Below are 18,808 nucleotides of genomic sequence, written 5' to 3'. Positions count from 1 at the left end.
TGTCGGCATTGTCGTGGGTTTCTTTGATGCCTGTTTGTTTGTTGGCTTGTTTGTTTTCATGACAGTACAAAGAAGTTGAGTTGGACACTGGGAGGAGGAAGGGTATTGTGACCTAGAAGCTACTTCCAAAGACAGTCAGTGTGCATTCAAGTTATTTTCAACTGGAAGAGGTCAGAGTGCAGGGATGTGAGCAGGCTGAGATATTTGTCCCACTTCCCCATATGTCTGTGTCACTGTGACCAGCACTACTGTGCCCGATTGCACAGTAATAGTCAGCCTCGTCCTCAGGCTACAGCCCAGAGATGAGCAGAAGCCCAGAATTGGCTGAGGCATCTTTGGATCCGGAGAAGCGGCTGGGGACGCCAGGTCCCAACTGTGTACTGGAGTCTGAGTAGTAGTACAGGAGATACCGGGGAGGGCTCCCTGGATTCTGTTGGTACCAGTATATGTAGTAGCCTCCAACATTGATGTCCATGCTCAGGGTGCAGGTGAGTCTGGCTGTGGCTCCCAGAGATGCAGAGAGGGAGGCTGGCTGAGTCACAACAGGCTGGGACTGGGAACCTGCAAATACAGACACAGCAGACGGAAGACAAGGGACAGGGTACATGAGATTAGGGAGCTGAGCCACAGGGATTTGACTCTGGCTGCGGGTCCACCCTGGTGCCCTGCATCCTGTCCCTACCTGTGCAGTGACAGAGGAGCACGAGGAAGACGGGGATCCAGGCCATGGTGACACACCCCCTTCTTAGGCCGAAGAGCTGGGGCTGGACTGCCCCTGGCCTGTCTTATCCCCTGTCCACAGGGTCACAGAGGAGGGGCTGCTCATGCAAATTAGACCCACCCCTCCCTCTTCTCCATGTGCACACACAGGGTCTGTGGCCCTTGGACACGGAGACTTCCTGATGCACTGCGTTCCCCCTGGGTGGGCCTGGAAGCAGCAGCTGTGGGGACCACACACAACCCCAGGTCCAGGGACTCCTTCAGGTCCTGAGCGGACATACCTGCCCTGGCCCCACTGGAGGCAAGGGGCCCAGTCCTTGCTTTCTGTCAGGAGAATACTGCTCAGCTGGAAGCCCCCGTCCTGCAGAAACCCCCAGACACAGTGTCACAGTGCCCCCTGCTGGTCTCTGGGTGAACCTCTCCTTTCCCACCTCTGGCTTCCCTGATGCCTGTGTTTCCATAACCTGAGAATGACCCTCCTGGGAAAGAGATAGGTCCTGTTGTGCTGTCACTGATCAGGTTTCCCCTGTGAAGGGTGGGGGGGGGGGCGCATCTAACGGGAGGGACACATGCAGTCCTGACCCAATGGAGCCTGTGAATCTTGGTATTGGCTCAGGTCATGATCTCAGAGTCCTGGGATCCAGACCTAAATTGGACTCTGCACTGAGCAGGGAGTTGCTTGGGACTCTCTCTCCCTCCCTCTCTCTTTCTCTCTCTCTCTCTCTGCAACCTCCTCTCAGAGAGAAATAAATAGGGGCTCCTGGCTGGCTCAGTGGGTTAAGTGTCCGACTTTGGCTCAGATTATGACCTCACAGTTCCTGAGTTGGAGTCCTGCCGAGGGCTCTGTGCTGACCACTCAAAGCCTAGAACCTGCTTCGGATTCTGTGTCTCCCACTCTCTGCCTCTTCCTCACTCTGTATCTCAAAAATGAATAAACGCCTAAAAAATTTGTAATAAAAAATGAACATAAATGAACAAACTTTAAAAATCTAAATGTAGAAGAGAACATTGTACTAGGATTTTGGAAAAGGAATCCGGAATGGAATTTGATAACGTGGTTAGTACTGGTTAAAATTCAGAACCTTCAAGAGAATAAGTGAATTTTAATGTCAAGATACATGGATGTAAAATTAAAATTGCTTTCACTTGTTTAAAAGGACTCAACGGTCTTGAACTCTTGGTCTGCTATTACCAAAAAATGGTAAACAAACAATTTTATTCACTTTTGACATTATCTGCCTAGAAAACAAGCACTGTGTTTTGCCAAAATATTTCCTATGCTTATCAGGATTTTGGTTCATTGAACAAAAGTTGTGTTTGTTTGTTTTTGTCCATTTTACAATTTGTATTAAATGATGCATTTGAAATAATGTCATTTAACAGAAAAATTGCCAGAATATAAAGAGCTCTCACATTCCCTCGACCAGATTGCCCAATTAACGTGTTTCCACATTTGCTCTCCCCCCCACCATCACATTACACACACTTACACTCGTACATTCATTATCCTTTAGCAATATCATAATTTAAACTCAGGAACTGCTTTATAATTTGATCCAATCTTTAACCATCATTTTTGTTTGTTTCCATAGAAGTGCCTCCTAATACCTGAATTCTTGAAGCACAGGCCTTACTTGGAGAACGCACTCGCATCACCCCCTCCTGAAATGAGTTTAACTAAACTGGCCTGTTGTCGGGGGAGGTTCAAGAAACTGAGCAATCTACCAGCCCAACCTTTAACATGTGCAATCTCAGGGAAGTTTCAGAGGAGGGAGGAAACTGGCCAGGAATAGGCTGCCCCAACATGGGTTTTACCCCGAGATGGGTCATTTTGGCATGAGCATTATTTCAAGTTAAAAGCAAATAAAACTCAGCATATTTAGGAAAAGTTCTATACCTTCCCCCAAACTGCCCGCTTGTATCAGGAAGAGAACTATCAACTCGTGTTCCTCTTTACCTATGACATGTACCTCAATAGTAGAGTGGGTCCCTAAGTGGCTCATTTAGTTCAGTGGGCTACTCTTGATTCCAGATAAAGTCATGATCTTGCTGTTCATGAGATTGAGCCCCACACTGGGCTCGGCACTGACAGTGTGGAGCCTGCTTGAGATTCTCTCTCTCTCCCTCTTTCTCTGCCCTCTCCTTCTCTCTCTCTCTTAAAAGAAATAAATAATCTTTTAAAACCTAATATAAATAAATAGATGATAGACAATAGACAGATAGATGATAGATAGATTGATAGATAGGTTGATAGATAGATGATAGATGATAGATACATAGCTAGATAGATAAGATAGAGAGATGCAGAGACAGAGAGATAGATGAGATGGATAGAAGAGATAGATAGATGAGATAGATAGATAGATAGATAGACAGATAGATAGAGGAGCAATCTATCTTTGTTTTCCTGGCATCTCCTCTAGCCTTCCTGTGAAAAATGGTCTTTCTCCTCTTTGAACCTGAGACCCCTACCTCCTTTATTCATATAAGTGTCATGTTGCCTGTCTTTGGAATCTTCCGTGTCTTTGTGGATTCCCTTTATGTAGGCTATTAAATTTCATTTTCTCCAGCTAATTTGCCAAATGTAAATGTGATTCATATTCCAGCTAGAAGGACCCTGAAGAACTCAGGAAATACTCTCCCCCCCACCAACAATAGACCCACATGAAGTTTCATGAAGGGTCAGACAAGAGTAAGCAAACATGTGAATTCCTAGGACTCCTGATGTACAGTTCCCTATGTCAGGGGCTGATCTTATTTCCTGGAAACATGAGGTAGAAGTCCTCCTTCATCAGAGATAGGTTCCCACACTGTTCCAGCTGATGGAGCCCCCCACACACACACACACAGTTCCCAAGCCCCCTACCAGGTTCCCCTCCTTCAAATCCCTATCCTCAGTCCCTGCTTCTTCCAAGTCATGAGGACCCTGACTTTCATCCCCACTCAATCCCTTGTCCAGTACTCGTAGTCTGACTGGGACAGACTCCACAGCCCCTGCTGGGTCACAGCTTCATGCTCCCCTCCTGTCCCTTCATCATCTATGCGGAACTAGGATGTCATTACCAAACATCAGGTTCTGGGGTTCCCTGTTCACCCCTCCAATGCTCCAGCTCCACTGAACTGACCTCAACCCTCCTCATGCTGCTGGGACATAGCTTTCCTTCAAGACATGTTTAACTTCTGTGTCCTCTCTTCCCCCAGACACTGTCAGCTCCCTGAGCATGGGGACCCTTCCTGTCATGTCCAGATGTGTCCCACATCCTAGACTCAGGTGTAACATATATTAGGTGTTCAGAAAGTGGTGTGGATGCACAATATCTGGACAGTGCTCTACCCTCAATTAGACATAGGTGGACGCTGTGTCTCTGGTTCTATCCTGATCTGTCACAGACACTGTCTTCAGGGCAGCCTGCGCCCGGCACCCTGGTATCTCTCCTTAATATGAGAAAATCCTACAATGTTTCCCCACCAGGAATAGGATTGAGGGGGCTGAATTTAAGAGAATGTGGGTGATTTTGTAGCCAAACTTTCCTGAGATTGGTCTCAAACCACAGTTTATCTTTTTTATTTATTTTCGTGATTTTGGCTTTATTTAATTTTTTAAATTTTTTTCATTTGAATTTTAGGTAGTTAAGATACAATGCAATATTAGTTTCAGGAGTAGAATTCATTGATTTCATCACTTACATACAACACCCAGTGCTCATCACAAGTGCCCTCCTTAATACCCATCACACATCTAGCCCATCTCCTACCTACTTCCCTCTGTCAGCTCCTACTTTGTTCTCTATCATTGAGAGGTTGGTTTCCCTCTCTTCTATTCACCCCCTTCCCCATATGTCCATCTGTTTTGCTTCTTAAATTCCAGATACGAGTGAAATCATGCAGTATTTTTCTTTCCCTGATTCACTTATTTCACTCAGCATGAAACATTCTAGCTCCATCCATGTCATTGCAAATGACAAGATTTCATTTTTTTTTGATGGATGAGTAATATTCCTTTGCAGATACAGACCGTGTCCTTATCCATTTATCAGGTGATGGACATTTGAGCTCTCTCCGTAGTTTGGCTATTGTTAATAAAGCTACTATAAACATTGGGGTGCATGTACCCCTTTCAACCTATACTTTTGTATCTTTTGGGTAAAGAACTAATAGTACAATTGCTGGATCATAGGGTATTCCTATTTTTAGTTTCTTGAGAAATATCCGTACTCTTCTCTAGAGTGACTACACCAGTTTGCATTCCCATAAACAATGCAAGAGGGTCCCCTTTCTCTGCATCCTTGACAACACCTGTTATTCCTTGTGTTTTTAATTGTAGCCATTCTGACAGGTATGAGGTGGATTCTCATGTGGTTTTCATTTTTATTTCCCTGAGGACGAGTGATGTTGAGTATCTGTTAGCCATCTGGATGACTTCTTTGTAAAAGTGTCTATTCATGTCTTCTGCCCATTTCTTAAATGGGTTATTTGTTTTTGGGGTGTTGAGGTTGAAAAATTCTTTATGGATTTTGGATACTAACCTATTATCAGATATGTTTTTTGCATATACCTTCTCCCATCCTCTAGGCTGCCTTTTCATTTTGTTGATTGTTTGCTGTGCAGAAGCGTTTTGTCTTGATGAAGTCCCAGTAATTCATGTTTGCGTTTGCTTTCTTGCCTTCAGCAATGTGTCTCATAAGAAGTTTCTCCAGCCAAGGTCAAAGAGTTTAGGCCTGTGTTCTCTTCTAGGATTTTGATGGTTTCCTGTCTCACATATAGTCTTCCATACATTTTGGATTTATTGTTGTGTATGGTGAAAGAAAGAGGTCCAGTTTCATTCTTCTGCATGTTGCCATTCAGTTCTGCTGGACCCCTGACCTGAGGAGGAGGGGTCTGATGGGGACACAGTCAACAGCCTCTGCCAGGTCCCCTCCTCACGCTCCTCTCTGGCTCCTTGATCATCTATGCAGCACTGAGACATCATCACAGCACATCTGATTCTGGAGTTTCCTGTCAACCCCTCCAATGTTCCAGGTTCACCTAACTGCCTCACCCTTGTTGACACTCCAGAAACATCTTATTTGTGTTGCTATTCATACTTCTTTGTCCTCTTTCTCTCCCAGGACATTTTCAGCAACATGAGGACATAGATTGTCCCTAGCGCACTCACGCTGTACTTAAGCCCAAGGGTCATGCCTGGCACATACTTGGTGTTCAACAGACGGTGTGGAGGGACAGATTTCTGTACAGTCACCTATCCAGAACAGGAGCACATGGGATCTGCCGGGGTCTACCCAACGGGGACTCAGTTCCCAGGACAGCCTGCCCCCAGGTGTGCAGTAAATCCTGCCCAACGGAAGAAAATCAGACGATGTTTGCAGAGTGGGGCTGGGTTTACGGGCACAATTGGAGAGAACAAGGACATTATTTCTAGACAAAATTCCCTAGACTTGTCTAAGACTCCACTATTACAAGAAACGGACAAAGAAGCAGCTGTGTTGGCCAAGGGGTGTGAGCTTCACAGGAAGTCCCATTGCTGAGGGGACAGCAGGTTTGGGTCTCCCTTCCCCACAGGCCTGGAGCAGTGTGAGCTTTGAGACTGTGGTCCCACACTGAGCAGTAATAATCAGCCTCATCCTCAACCTGGAGGCTAGAGATACTAAGGGAGGCCACCTCCCCTGACCTGGAGCCTGAGAATCTAGATGGGACCCAAGCAGGCCGAGCACTGCTACCATAGATGACAACGTTGGGGACACTGCCTGGGTGGTGCTGGTACCAGGACACACCTCCAGCCCCAACATTGCTGCTGCTTCCCATGCAGGAGATGGTAACAGTCTTATTCACAGGCTTGGACACTGCAGATGGCTGAGTCACCACCGAATGGGCCCAGGACGCTGCAAGTCAGAAGATAGACATGGGGTGAGTGAGAGGGGTCAGTTGACAGGGCCCATACATGGTTCCACAGCCCTCTCGTCTCCAGCCCTGATCCCAGCCTCCAGCCACCTGTGCAGTGAGCCAGCAGTGTGAGCAAGAGAGGAGCCCAGGCCATGGTGGAGACCCCTGCTCAGCAGTGTGTCCTCAATGTCCCTCAGCCAGGTTCCCAGAGTCTCTCTTATTTCCTCCAGCAGCCCAAAGGGAGGGAGAAACCCTTCATGCAAACCAGCCCCCTCCCCCTGGCTGGCCAGCCCCAGCCTGAACCCTGAAGCTGACCCTTGTCTGGAAATCTCACCCCAGGAGGGGATGGAGCTAAAGCTGTGGGCCTGACCTGGGGCTCCCCAAGGGCCTGTGAGCACCCAGAGGCTAAGCCACAGTGAGAACCAGAGCCAGGTGGCTCCCAGCTGGGATCACAGCACACAAGTCTCAGAGACAGGCCACAGCGCCCCCTGCTGCCCGAGACCCAGACATGCCCATATGTTTGGTCTTGCCCACTGAATACTTAAAAACATCAATAAACTTTATGATTTATTGTCACAGAAGAATTTAGTGGAAATTCCAGAGTTCCCAAATACACCAACCCCCTCCACCACCATGTCTTTCTCATCATCCAACTCTAGCCTGAGTGTGGTCACTTGTTATACACCATGAAGCAACACTGACAAGTCATTGTCACCCAAAGTCTGTATTTACAACAGCAAAGCTCACTCTTGACGTTGTTCACTTTAGGTTCAAGACCTGTACACTGATATGTGTCCATTTTAGAACCACAAAGAACGCTTCCACTCCCACAAAAAACCTCTGTGCTCCAGTTGTGCATCCTTCCCTATGCTCAACCCCTTGCAACCACTAATTCTTTTATTGTCTAAATAGATTTGTCTTTTTGGAGAATGTTACATCCTTGGAGTCACACAGCATGCAGCCATTACGCGTTGGCTGCTTTCATTTAGCAACGTGCAACAAAATGTCCTCCGTGTCTTTTTATGTCTTGGTGCCTCATATCTTTGTAGCCCTGATCAATATTCTATCGTTGGGGTTTACTCACCTGTCACCTCCTGAAAGACATTGCGATTGGCTGCTGCCAGGTGTGGGCAGTTATGCATAAAGCCACTGTCCACATACATGTGCAGGGTTTTTTTGTACACATTGTTTTTAACTCCTTTAGGTAAATGCAGAGATGCATGATCCCTGGATTTTAAAGCAAGACAATGATCCGGGGTTTTGTTTGTTTGGTTTTCATTTTTGGGTGTAAAAAATTTTTTTTTTAATTACATCCAAGTTAGTTAGCAATAATCATGATTTGGGGAGTAAGGTCCAGTGGTTTATCCCTATATAGAACAAGCCGTGCTCATCCCAACAAATGTCTTCTTAATGCCCCTTGTCCATTTAGCCTATCCCCCCTCCTACAACACCTCCAGCAACCCTTAGGTTGTTCTCTATATTTAAGAGCCTCTTATGTTTTGTACCCCTCCCTGTTTTTATATTATTTTAGCTTCCCTTCCCTTGTGTTCATCTGTTTTGTATCTTACATTCCCCATGTGAGTGAAATCATTTTATATTGGTATTCTCTGGCTAATTTCGCTTAGCATACTACCCTCTAGTTCCATCCATGTTTGTTGCAAATGGCAAGAATTCAGAGAATCTTCAGTTTTAAAAGAAATTGCCAAACTCTTTTCCAAAGTAGCTGTACCATCCTGAATTCCCCTCACCAATGAAATAGAGTTCCGTTGCTCCACATCCTGACCAGACGTTGGTGTCATCTGTGGTTTTCATTTTGGCCATTCTAATGGGTATGTAATACTATGTCATTGTTGTGTTTTTGTGCAATTTCTTACTGACATATGATGTTGAACAGGTTTTCTCAAGCATATTTATATCACATGAATATCACCTTTGTTGAGATAATCTGCATTTTTAAAATTGAGATTGTTTCTTTGCTATTGTGAAGTCTTATCTTTTAAATTAAAAACAAACAAATAGTTCTCTCCTTAAATCACCTTCCATTTGCAGTAGAAAGGAATATGTATAAAGAAGTCTATGCCCTACATTTCCTCGTTATTGCAATCGTTTGTTAGATGCAAATATATGTCATATGTATTTTGTGACTTCCCTGAAATAAGAAGAGATGTATCCAAAGGGAGTCCTTACTCCCCATCACGGATGGTGAACATCTTCACGGATGGTGAACATCTACCGAAGGACTCTCAAAACACCCTGAACAGAGTTTCAGAGTAGATGGAGGAGCCATTCTCCAGCCTACATTCTTATAAGTATCAGACTCTCCTCGTCCCCATCACTTTCTGAGCAGCAGTCACTGAAATGGAGATGTTGCCCACAGAGAATATGGGGGCCCTCACAGGGTCACCAGCTGCCTAAGAGGAAAAATGAATAAAGGTGAAGAGGGAGAACTTTTGTTGTAATACAGGGGCAACAAGTTCATCCCCTTTTATGGTGAGCCTGGGACTGGGAAGGCCTTTTACATTCTGAGAGGGGGTCAGAGGGAAAAATCATGGAACCATGAATCAGTCCGCCATGGCATGCAGGCTTCCTTTGGAAAACTTAGTGACCTTGACTAATCCCATTCAACAGGTTTCCTTCTAGTTCTGTCGATTTCTTTCTTCATTCTGCAGAAGATTTTTATTTTGATGTAGTCCCAATAGTTTATTTTTTTCTTTGATTTCCCTTGCCTGAGGAGATATCCCCAGAATAATGTTGCTAAGGCCAAAGTCAGAGAGATAACTGCCAGTTCTCTCTAGAATTGTTATGGTTTCAGGCCTCACATGTAGGTCTTTAATCCACTTTGTGTTTATTTTTGTGTATGGTGAAAGAAAGTGGTCTGGTTTCATTCTTTTACCTGTAGCTGTCCAGTTTTCCCAGCACCATTTGTTGACAAGACTGTCTTTTTCCCATTGCTTATTCTTGCCTACTTTGTCAAACATTGATTGGTCATATTATTTGGGCTTATTTCTGGGTTTTCTATTCTGTTTCATTTATTTTGTTATCTTGTTTTGTGCCAGTACCATACCGTTTCCATTACTACAGTGTTCTAATATAAATGGAAATCTGGAATGATGATACCTCCAGTTTTGGTTTTCTTTTTCAAGACTGTTTCACTCTTTGGGAACTTTTGTGGTTGCACACAAATTTTTGGACTGTTCTAGTTCTGTGAAAAAGGCTTTTGGCATTTTGATAGGAATTGCCTTCAATCTGTAGATCGATTTGGGTAGTACAAACATTTTAACAATATTTGTTCTACCAATCCATGAGCAGGGATGTTTGTTCATTTCTTGTGTCATCTTCAATTTCTTTCATCAATGCTTTAGAGTTTTCATGGTAAAAGTCTTTCACCCCTTCGGTTAAGTTTCTTCTTGGGTATCTTATTATTCTTGGTTCAATTTTCAATGGGATTGATTTCTTAATTTCTCTTCCTGTGGCTTCATTATCAGTGTATAGAAATGCACCAGAGTTCTGTATATTGATTTTGTATCCTGTGACTTTACGGACTTTATTTCTTGGTTCTGACAGTTTTTTGGTGGAATCTTTAGAATTTTATATATACAGGCAGGCTGTTCAGAGAAGTTGGCTGCGTAGGAAGATGCTGGGCTCACCGCGGCCTGCTGATGACTTAGATTCCACCCACATCTGCTAAATAACCCATAAAACGACCAGAAGACTAGCAGAATGGACTCTCCAGAGTCAAGCGTACACAAGTGGCCCATGGAAGAGGGTAGGAAGGGGGGACAGGTGGTGCACACTACACGGACTGGTGGGAGGGATCCGGGGCAGATTGGGGGCAGCGCGCCTGGCAAGGCAGAGCCCCCAAGTGTGGCTTGCAAAAGCAGAGGGGCTGGATTCCATGAGTTCTGACAGCCAGCCAGACTTGACATCTGGCATGTTAAAGGTCAATAACCCTGCTCGGAGAGCGAGAGGGCAAAAGGATACCAGGAGGGAGAGGTGTTGAGCCCCAGAAGACAAAGCTCAGCTCCGCAGGGAACAAATGCTCTGGCCAGCGCCATCTCCCTCTTCCATCCTCAGCCGAACTCCCAAAGGGAACCAGTTGCCATCACTGAACTTGCATGCACCGCGCAAACACCCAACGCTGTGCTTCTGTGGGTCCATCCCTTGGACGGGTCTGCCTGCTTCCCTCCTGGTGCTGCAGGGCCCCTCCTGGAGGGGATCACTGACAGCAAACTGAGCTGAGCCTGCCCCTCCCACCCTGGTGCACCTTACAGATCCACCCGGGCTAATACGCCAGATCCCATACAAGCAGCACCACAAGCCTGGCAGTGTGCAATTAGCCCAGACAGGGGCCACACCACTCCACAGTGAGTCCTGCCCCAGGCAGAGGGGAAGATAAGGTACACACCAGTCTGGCTGTGATGCCAGCGGTTGACTAGGAACAGACATTGGGTGTGACTGCAGCCCCGCTCACCAACACAAGTTACTCCAGACAGTACAGGGGAAGTGCCCTGCAGTTCTGTGCCACCCCACGGACTATCCAAAATGACAAAATGGAAGAATTCTCCTCAAAAGAAACTCCAGGAAGGAGCGGCAGCTAACAAATTGATCAAAAACAATTTAAGCAATATAATGGAACATGAATTTAAAATACTAGTCATAAAATTAATCACAGGGCTTGAAGAAAGCAAAGAGGACAGCAGAGAATCTATGGCTACAGACATCGAGGGACTAAGAAACAGTCATGAAGAGCTAAAAAATGCTATAAATGAGGTGCAAAATAAAATGGAGGCGACCACAGCCCGGATTGAAGAGGCAGAGGATAGAATAGGTGAATTAGAAGATAAAATTATGGAAAAAGAGGAAGCTGAGAAAAAGAGAGAAAAAAAAATCCAGCAGTATGAGGGGAGAATTAGAGAACTAAGTGATGCAATCAAACGGAACAATATCCATATAATAGGAATTCCAGAAGAGGAAAAGAGAAAGGGGCTGAAGGTGTACTTGAACAAAACATAGCTGAGAACTGCCCTGATCTGGGGAAGGAAAAAGGCATTGACATCCAAGAGGCACGGAGAACTCCCTTCAGATGTAATTTGAATGGATCTTCTGCCCAACGTATCATAGTGAAACTGGCAAAATACAAGGATAAAGAGAAAATTCTGAAAGCAGCTAGAGATAAACACACTCTAACATATCAATGGAGACCAATAAGACTAGTGACAGATCTATCTACTGAACCTTGGCAGGTCAGAAAGGAATGGCAGGAAATCTTCAATGTGATGAACAGAAAAAATATGCAGCTGAGAATCCTTTATCCAGCAGGTCTGTCATTCAGAATAGAAGGAGAGATAAAGGTTTTCCCAAACAAACAAAAACTGTAGGAATTCATCACCACTAAACCAGCCCTACAAGAGATCCTAAGGGGGATTCTGTGAGAGAAATGTTGCAAGGACCACAAAGTACCAGAGACATCACTCCAAGCATGAAACCTACTGACATCACAATGACTCTAAACCCTTATCTTTCTATAATGACATTGAATGTAAATGGACTAAATGCTCCAACCAAAAGACATAGGGTATCAGAATGGGTAAAAAAACAAGACCCATCTCTTTGCTGTCTACAAGAGTCTCATTTTAGATCTGAGGACACCTTCAGATTGAAAGTGAAGGGATGGAGAACTATCATGCTGCTGGAAGTCAAAACAAAGCTGGAGTAGCCATGCTTATATCAGACAAACTAGACTTTAAATTAAAGGCTGTAACAAGAGATGAAGAAGGGCATTATATTATAATTACAGAGTGTATACATCAGGAAGAGCTAACAATTATAAATGTCTATGCGCTGAATACGGGAGCCCCCAAATATATAAAACAATTCATCACAAACATAAGCAACCTAATTGATAAGAATGTGGTAATTGCAGGGGACTTTAATACTCCACTTACAACAATGGATAGATCATCTAGGCACAGGATCAATAAAGGAAAAAGGGCGCTGAATGACACATTGGATCAGATGGACTTGACAGATATATTTAGAACTCTGCATCCCAAAGCAACAGAATATACTTTCTACTCAAGTGCACATGGAACATTCTCCAAGATCTATCACATAATGGGTCACAAAATGGCCCTTCATAAGTATAAAAGAATTCAGATCATACCATGCATACTTTCAGACCACAATGCTATGAAGCTTGAAATCCACCACAAGAAAAAGTTTGGAAAACCTCCGAAAGCATGGAGGTTAAAGAACAACCTACTAAAGAATGAATGGGTCAACCAGGCAATTAGAGAAGAAATCAAAAAATATATGGAAGCAAATGAAAATGAAAATACAACAATCCAAATGCTTTGGGATGCAGCGAAGGCAGTGTTGAGAGGAAAATACATTGCAATCCAGGCCTATCTCCAGAAATAAGAAAAATCCCATACCTAGGGGAAATAGAAGCAGAACAGCAAACACAGTCCAAACCCAGCAGAAGAAGAGAAATAATAAAGATCAAAACAGAAATAAATGATACAGAATCTAAAAGAACTGTAGAGCAGATCAATGAAACCAAGAGTTGGTTTTTTTGAAAAATAAACAAAATTGATAAGCCTCTAGCCAGGATTCTCAAAAAGAAAAGAGAGATGACCCAAATAGATAAAATCATGAATGAAAATGGAATTATTACAACCAATCCCTCAGAAATGCAAGCAATTATCAGGGAATACTATGAAAAGTTGTATGCCAACAAACTGGACAATCTGGAAGAAATGGACACATTCCTAAGCACCCACATACTTCCAAAACTCAAACAGGAAGATTGAAAATTTGAACAGACCCATAACCAGCGAAGAAATTGAATCACTTATCAAAAATCTCCCAACAAATATGAGTCCAGGAGCAGATGGCTTCCCAGGGGAATTCTATCAGACATTTAAAGCAGAGATACTACCTATCCTTCTCAAGCTATTCCAAAAAATAGAAAGGGAAGGAAAAATTACAGACTCATTCCATGAAGCCAGCATTACTTGGATTCCTAAACCAGAGACCCAGCAAAAAAAGAGAACTACAGGCCAATATCCCTGATGAAGATGGATGCAAAAATTGTCAATAAGGTACTAGCACATTGAATTCGAAAGCATATAAAAAGAATTATACACCATGACCAAGTGGGATTCATTCCTGGGCTGCAGGTCTGGTTCAACATTTGTAAATCGATCAATGTAATACATGACATTAATAAAAGAAAAGATAAGAACCATATGATCCTGTCAATTGATGCAGAAAAAGCATTTGAGAAAATTCAGCATCCTTTCCTAACAAAAACCCTCGAGATGCTGGGATAGAAGGAACATACTTAAACATCATAAAAGCCACTTATGAAAAGCCCACAGCTAATATCATCCTCAATGGGGAAAAACTGAGAGACTTTCCCCTGAGATCAGGAACGTGACAGGGATGTCCACTCTCACTGCTGTTGTTTAACATAGTGTTGGAAGTGATAGCATCAGCAATCAGACAACAAAAGGAAATCAAAGGCATCAAAACTGGCAAAGACGAAGTCAAGCTTTCACTTTTTGCAGATGACATGATATTATACATGCAAAACCCGATAGACTCCACCAAAAGTCTGCTAGAACTGATACATGAATTCAGGAAACTCGCAGGATACAAAATCAATGTACAGAAATCAGTTGCATTGTTAGACACTAATAATGAAGCAACAGAAAGACAAAGAAAGAAACTGATCCCCTTCACAATTGCACCAAGAAGCATAAAATACCTAGGGATAAATCTAACCAAAGATATAAAAGATCTGTATGCTGAAAACTATAGAAAGCTTATGAAGGAAATTGAAGAAGATATAAAGAAATGGAAAAACATCCCGTGCTCAGGGACTGGAAGAATAAATATTGTTAAAATGTCAATACTATCCAAAGCTATCTACACATTGAATGCAATCCCAATCAAAGTTGCACCAGCATTCTTCTCGAAGCTAGAACAAGCAATCCTAAAATTTGTATGGAACCACAAAAGGCCCCGAATAGCCAAAGTAATTGTGAAGAAGAAGACCAAAGCGGGAGGTATCACAATCCCAGACTTTAGCCTCTACTACAAAGCTGTAATCATGCAGACAGCATGGTATTGGCACAAAAGCAGACACTTAGACCAATGGAATAGAATAGAAACCCCAGAATTGGACCCACAAAAGTATGGCCAACTGATCTTTGACAAAGCAGGAAAGAATATCCAATGGAAAAAAGACAGTCTCTTTAACAAATGCTGGGAGAACTGGACAGCAACGTGGAGAAGGAAGAAACTACACCACTTTCTTACACCATTCACAAAAATAAACTCAAAATGGATAAAGGACCTGAATGTGAGACAGGAAACCATCAAAACCCCAAAGAAGAAAGCAGGAAAAAACCTCTCTGACCTCAGCCGCAGCAATTTCTTACTTGACACATCCCCAAAGGCAAGGGAATTAAAAGCAAAAATGAACTATTGGGACCTTATCAAGATAAAAACCTTCTGCACAGCAAAGGAAACAATCAACAAAACTAAAAGGCAACCAATTGAATGGGAAAAGATATTTGCAAATGACATATCGAACAAAGGGCTAGTATCCAAAATCTATAAAGGGCTCACCAAACTACACACCTGAAAAACAAATAACCCAGTGAAGAAATGGGCAGAAAACATGAATAGACACTTCTCTAAAGAAGACATCCAGATGGCCAACAGGCACATGGAAAGATGCTCAACGTCATTCCTCATCAGGGAAATGCAAATCAAAACCACATTCAGATACCACCTCACGCCAGTCAGGGTGGCTAAAATGAACCAATCAGGAGACTATAAATGCTGGCGAGGATGTGGAGAAACGGGAACCCCCTTGCACTGTTTTGGGAATGCAAACTGGTGCAGGCTCTCTGAAAACAGTGTGGAGGTTTCTCAAAAAATTAAAAATAGAACTACCCTATGACCCTGCAATAGCACTGCTAGGAATATACCCAAGGGATACAGGAGTGCTGATGCTTAGGGGCACTTGTACCCCAATGTTTATAGCAGCATTTTCAACAATAGCCAAATCATGGAAAGAGCCTAAATGTTCATCAACTGATGAATGGATAAAGAAATTGTGGTTTATATACACAATGGGATATTACGTGGCAAAGAGACAGAATGAAAAATGGCCTTTTGTAGCCATGTGGATGGAACTGGAGAGTGTTATGCTAAGTGAAATGAGTCATGCAGACAAAGACAGATACCATATGTTTTTATTCTTAGGTGGACCCTGAGAAACATAACAGAAGACCATGGGGAAGGGGAAGAAAAAAAAAAAGGGTTAGAGAGGGAGGGAAGCAAACCATAAGGGACTCTAAACACTGAGAACAAAGTGAGGGTTGATGGGGGTGGGAGGGAGAGGAGGGTGGGTGATGGGTATTGAGGAGGGGACATGTTGGGATGGGCATTGGGTGTTGTAAGGAAACCAATTTGACAATAAACTTAATATTTAAAAAAAATAAATAAAATAATATTTGACATATAAAAAAAGTCATTTGAGGCTGAAATCTTTAAGGGCAGAATGACTTTTCTAGGTGCTCCTGGCTGGTTCAGTTGGTTAAGTGCCCCACTTTAGCTCAGGTCTCACTCACGATTCATGACTTTGAGCCCCACATCAGGTTCTGTGCTGACAGCTCAGAGCCTGGAACCGGCTTCAGATTCTTTGTCTCCCTCTCTCTGCCCCTCCCTTGTTCATGCTCTCCCTCTCTCTCTGTCTCTCTCTCAATAAATAAATAAACATTAAAATATTCTTTAAAAAATGAATGACTTCTCATATCCTAGAGTGATTCCTAGGAAGTAAACCCTTCTTTAATGACCCTGTGTTTTTCCTGCAATGCACCCCACATTACTGTGGCGACAGACAGGAGATGATGGTATAGGTTCATGAACTGATTAGTGGAAAGGGGAGGAGGGATAAGGAGAAGAGTGGAATTTGGGAAAAGAAATGACCCTAGGCCTGGAGATATAACATGACATTAATCAATAGAGAAAGAACATTCAGGTGGGACACTGACAAAGAGAGTTCCAAGTGTGGGATAACCAGGAGAGTTCATTTGTGACTGTTAATAATAAGCTTTGTGTCTTTCAGAGGCAGAGTCACAGTGGCATTGGAATCAGGCAGACTGTGATCTGACTCCCTGTGACCAGGACCCTGTGAGGTGGAAACACTCAGCAATGACTCAGAGGTGACTGAGGGAGCCTGAGAGCAGGAGTAGTCCCATATGGACTGTGTGGACAAAAGAGTGGTTCCTGTACTGGCCCCTGAGTCTGTTCCTCACCCGACAGAGTGAGAGCAAAAGAAAAGGTCTCAGGTGCGTGGTGGTCTAGAAATGGTCACCATTAAGGTTTCTGGAAAACTTTGTACCTTCTAACAACCCCAGGGAATAGGAGGCCATCATAGTAGGAATATATTTTCTGCTTTCTATTTCTCATGGGACTGTTTGCATTGCATTGCATACTCGTGCCACTGAGGGTGTGTTGGGCTGGAGTTGATCTGATGCAGGGGCATGAGAATGGTCTGGGAGCTGAGCTGTAGTTTTATGAGACATAAAGACCCTGGCCTGTGTCCCCTGTGCAGATGGTCCATAGTCCATGCTCCGACCTGAACAACACGGAGGATGGAGGGAAGATGATACAGGCGGCTGGGACTTCTTTGGCGAAGCTTCCATCATTTTCTTCTACCTGGACCCCAACTCTCCCAACTACACGGTTAGTCAGTGAGTCCAGGTCCCACCAGACAGTCACTGTGTTACCCAAAGCAATAGGTGTCCCTTCCCCGGTTGCCATGATGGTGTCAGGGCAGAGGGTGGGGTGGTTTTATCCAGTCATCCTCAAATCTTGGGTTTCTTACCAGTGGGTCCGTAAGGGCCAATCTCTGTCATCCAGACATGATGTTGTGTGGACATTACCTGGGACTGCAGACACATTTTCCCCATGTGGGAAGTCAGTGTGAGACACAGTACATTTGGCTTATGTGTCCTCTTTTTTGCCCAAGACGGTGTCAGCACTGTGAGCATGGGGACCCTCCCTATCATTTCTGTACTGTGATCTGAGCCCTGAGCCCACATAGGTCATGTAGTGAGGGTTCTCTCAATGCCACGCACATAGAGCATGTGGACAGTTGACTATCCTGAGTCAGACACAGCTATGCTCTGTGTCGCTGGTTCTGTCCTGGTGCTTTGATATGGACTGAACTGTGTCCCCGTTGATTCCTATATGGAAACCCACACTGTGACTTCATAGACTTTGTAGAAGAGGTACACAGCATGGGTGAGCACACGTGGAAATGCCATGTGAGGAACCAGGATGAATGTAACCATTTGCAAGACAAGGAGAGAGACCTCAGGGACATCAAACCTGCCACCACCTTGAATTTGGACATTTAGCCTCCAAAACTGTGAGAAAATAAGTATCTTTTGATTTTCTCACCCAGTGTGTGGTATTATGTTATGGCAGCGCCAGCAGGCAGGCACAATCCTCAAGGACTCTGTCCCCAGGGAAACCGGCCCCAGCATCCAGGAATTTCTGCTCAGTTCACATCAAACAGAAAATGTGTTCCTACAGGGACAGGGTTTGGTGTCTGAATTGAGAGGACAAGGACACATACTCAAGAGAAAGTTCATTGGTTTGGGTTTCAGACTTCTGTTTTAGGGAAGCAGCTGTGTTTGCAGACAGTGGGAGCTGAACAAGGAAAGCGCATCAGCGTGGGGAGAGCAGGTTTTTGTCTCACTTCCCCACGGGCCTGGAGCACTGTGTCAGCACTTTCTACAGAGTCAGCAGACATGCAGTAATAATCAGCCTCGTCCTTGGCCTGGAGCCCAGTGATGGTCAAGGAGGCTGTGTTGCCAGACATGGAGCCAGAAAATCGACCAGAAACCCCTGAGAGTTTATTGCTATTAGCAGAGATGAGGAGTTTAGGGGCCTTTCCTGGAAGCTGTTGGTACCAGTTCACACCAACTATACCAATGTTGTTGGCACTTCCAGCGCAGGAGATGGTGACAATCTGGCCCAGGTCCCCAGACACTGAGGGCGGCTGAGTCAGCTCAGACTGGGCCCAGGACCCTGGAAGGGGAGAGACAAAGAGAAGGGGATGCTGGGATCTAGACACCAGAGGAGAATCCAAGGCCCACGTGTCCTCCCTGGACCACTTCCT

At 44.2% G+C, this 18,808-nt stretch overlaps 2 gene segments (V, D, J or C); both read right to left on the bottom strand.

Annotated features, from left to right (window-relative positions):
- On the bottom strand, window positions 1-1,439 carry LOC125914008 (immunoglobulin lambda variable 5-37-like). The segment is given in 2 exon segments: window positions 1-561; window positions 683-1,439. Coding segments are annotated over 2 exon segments (318 nt in total).
- Window positions 1,440-18,289: 16,850 nt separating this feature from the next.
- LOC125914347 (immunoglobulin lambda variable 1-40-like) overlaps window positions 18,290-18,808 on the bottom strand; it is a 25,438-nt gene continuing 24,919 nt past the window's right edge. The window contains 1 exon segment of the V gene segment in view: window positions 18,290-18,717. Within this exon segment, the coding sequence occupies window positions 18,290-18,717 (428 nt within the window).

Source organism: Panthera uncia (assembly GCF_023721935.1).
Source record: "Panthera uncia isolate 11264 chromosome D3 unlocalized genomic scaffold, Puncia_PCG_1.0 HiC_scaffold_8, whole genome shotgun sequence".
NCBI classification, from domain to species: Eukaryota; Metazoa; Chordata; class Mammalia; order Carnivora; family Felidae; genus Panthera; species Panthera uncia.
This window is presented reverse-complemented; position numbering and strand designations above follow the sequence as displayed.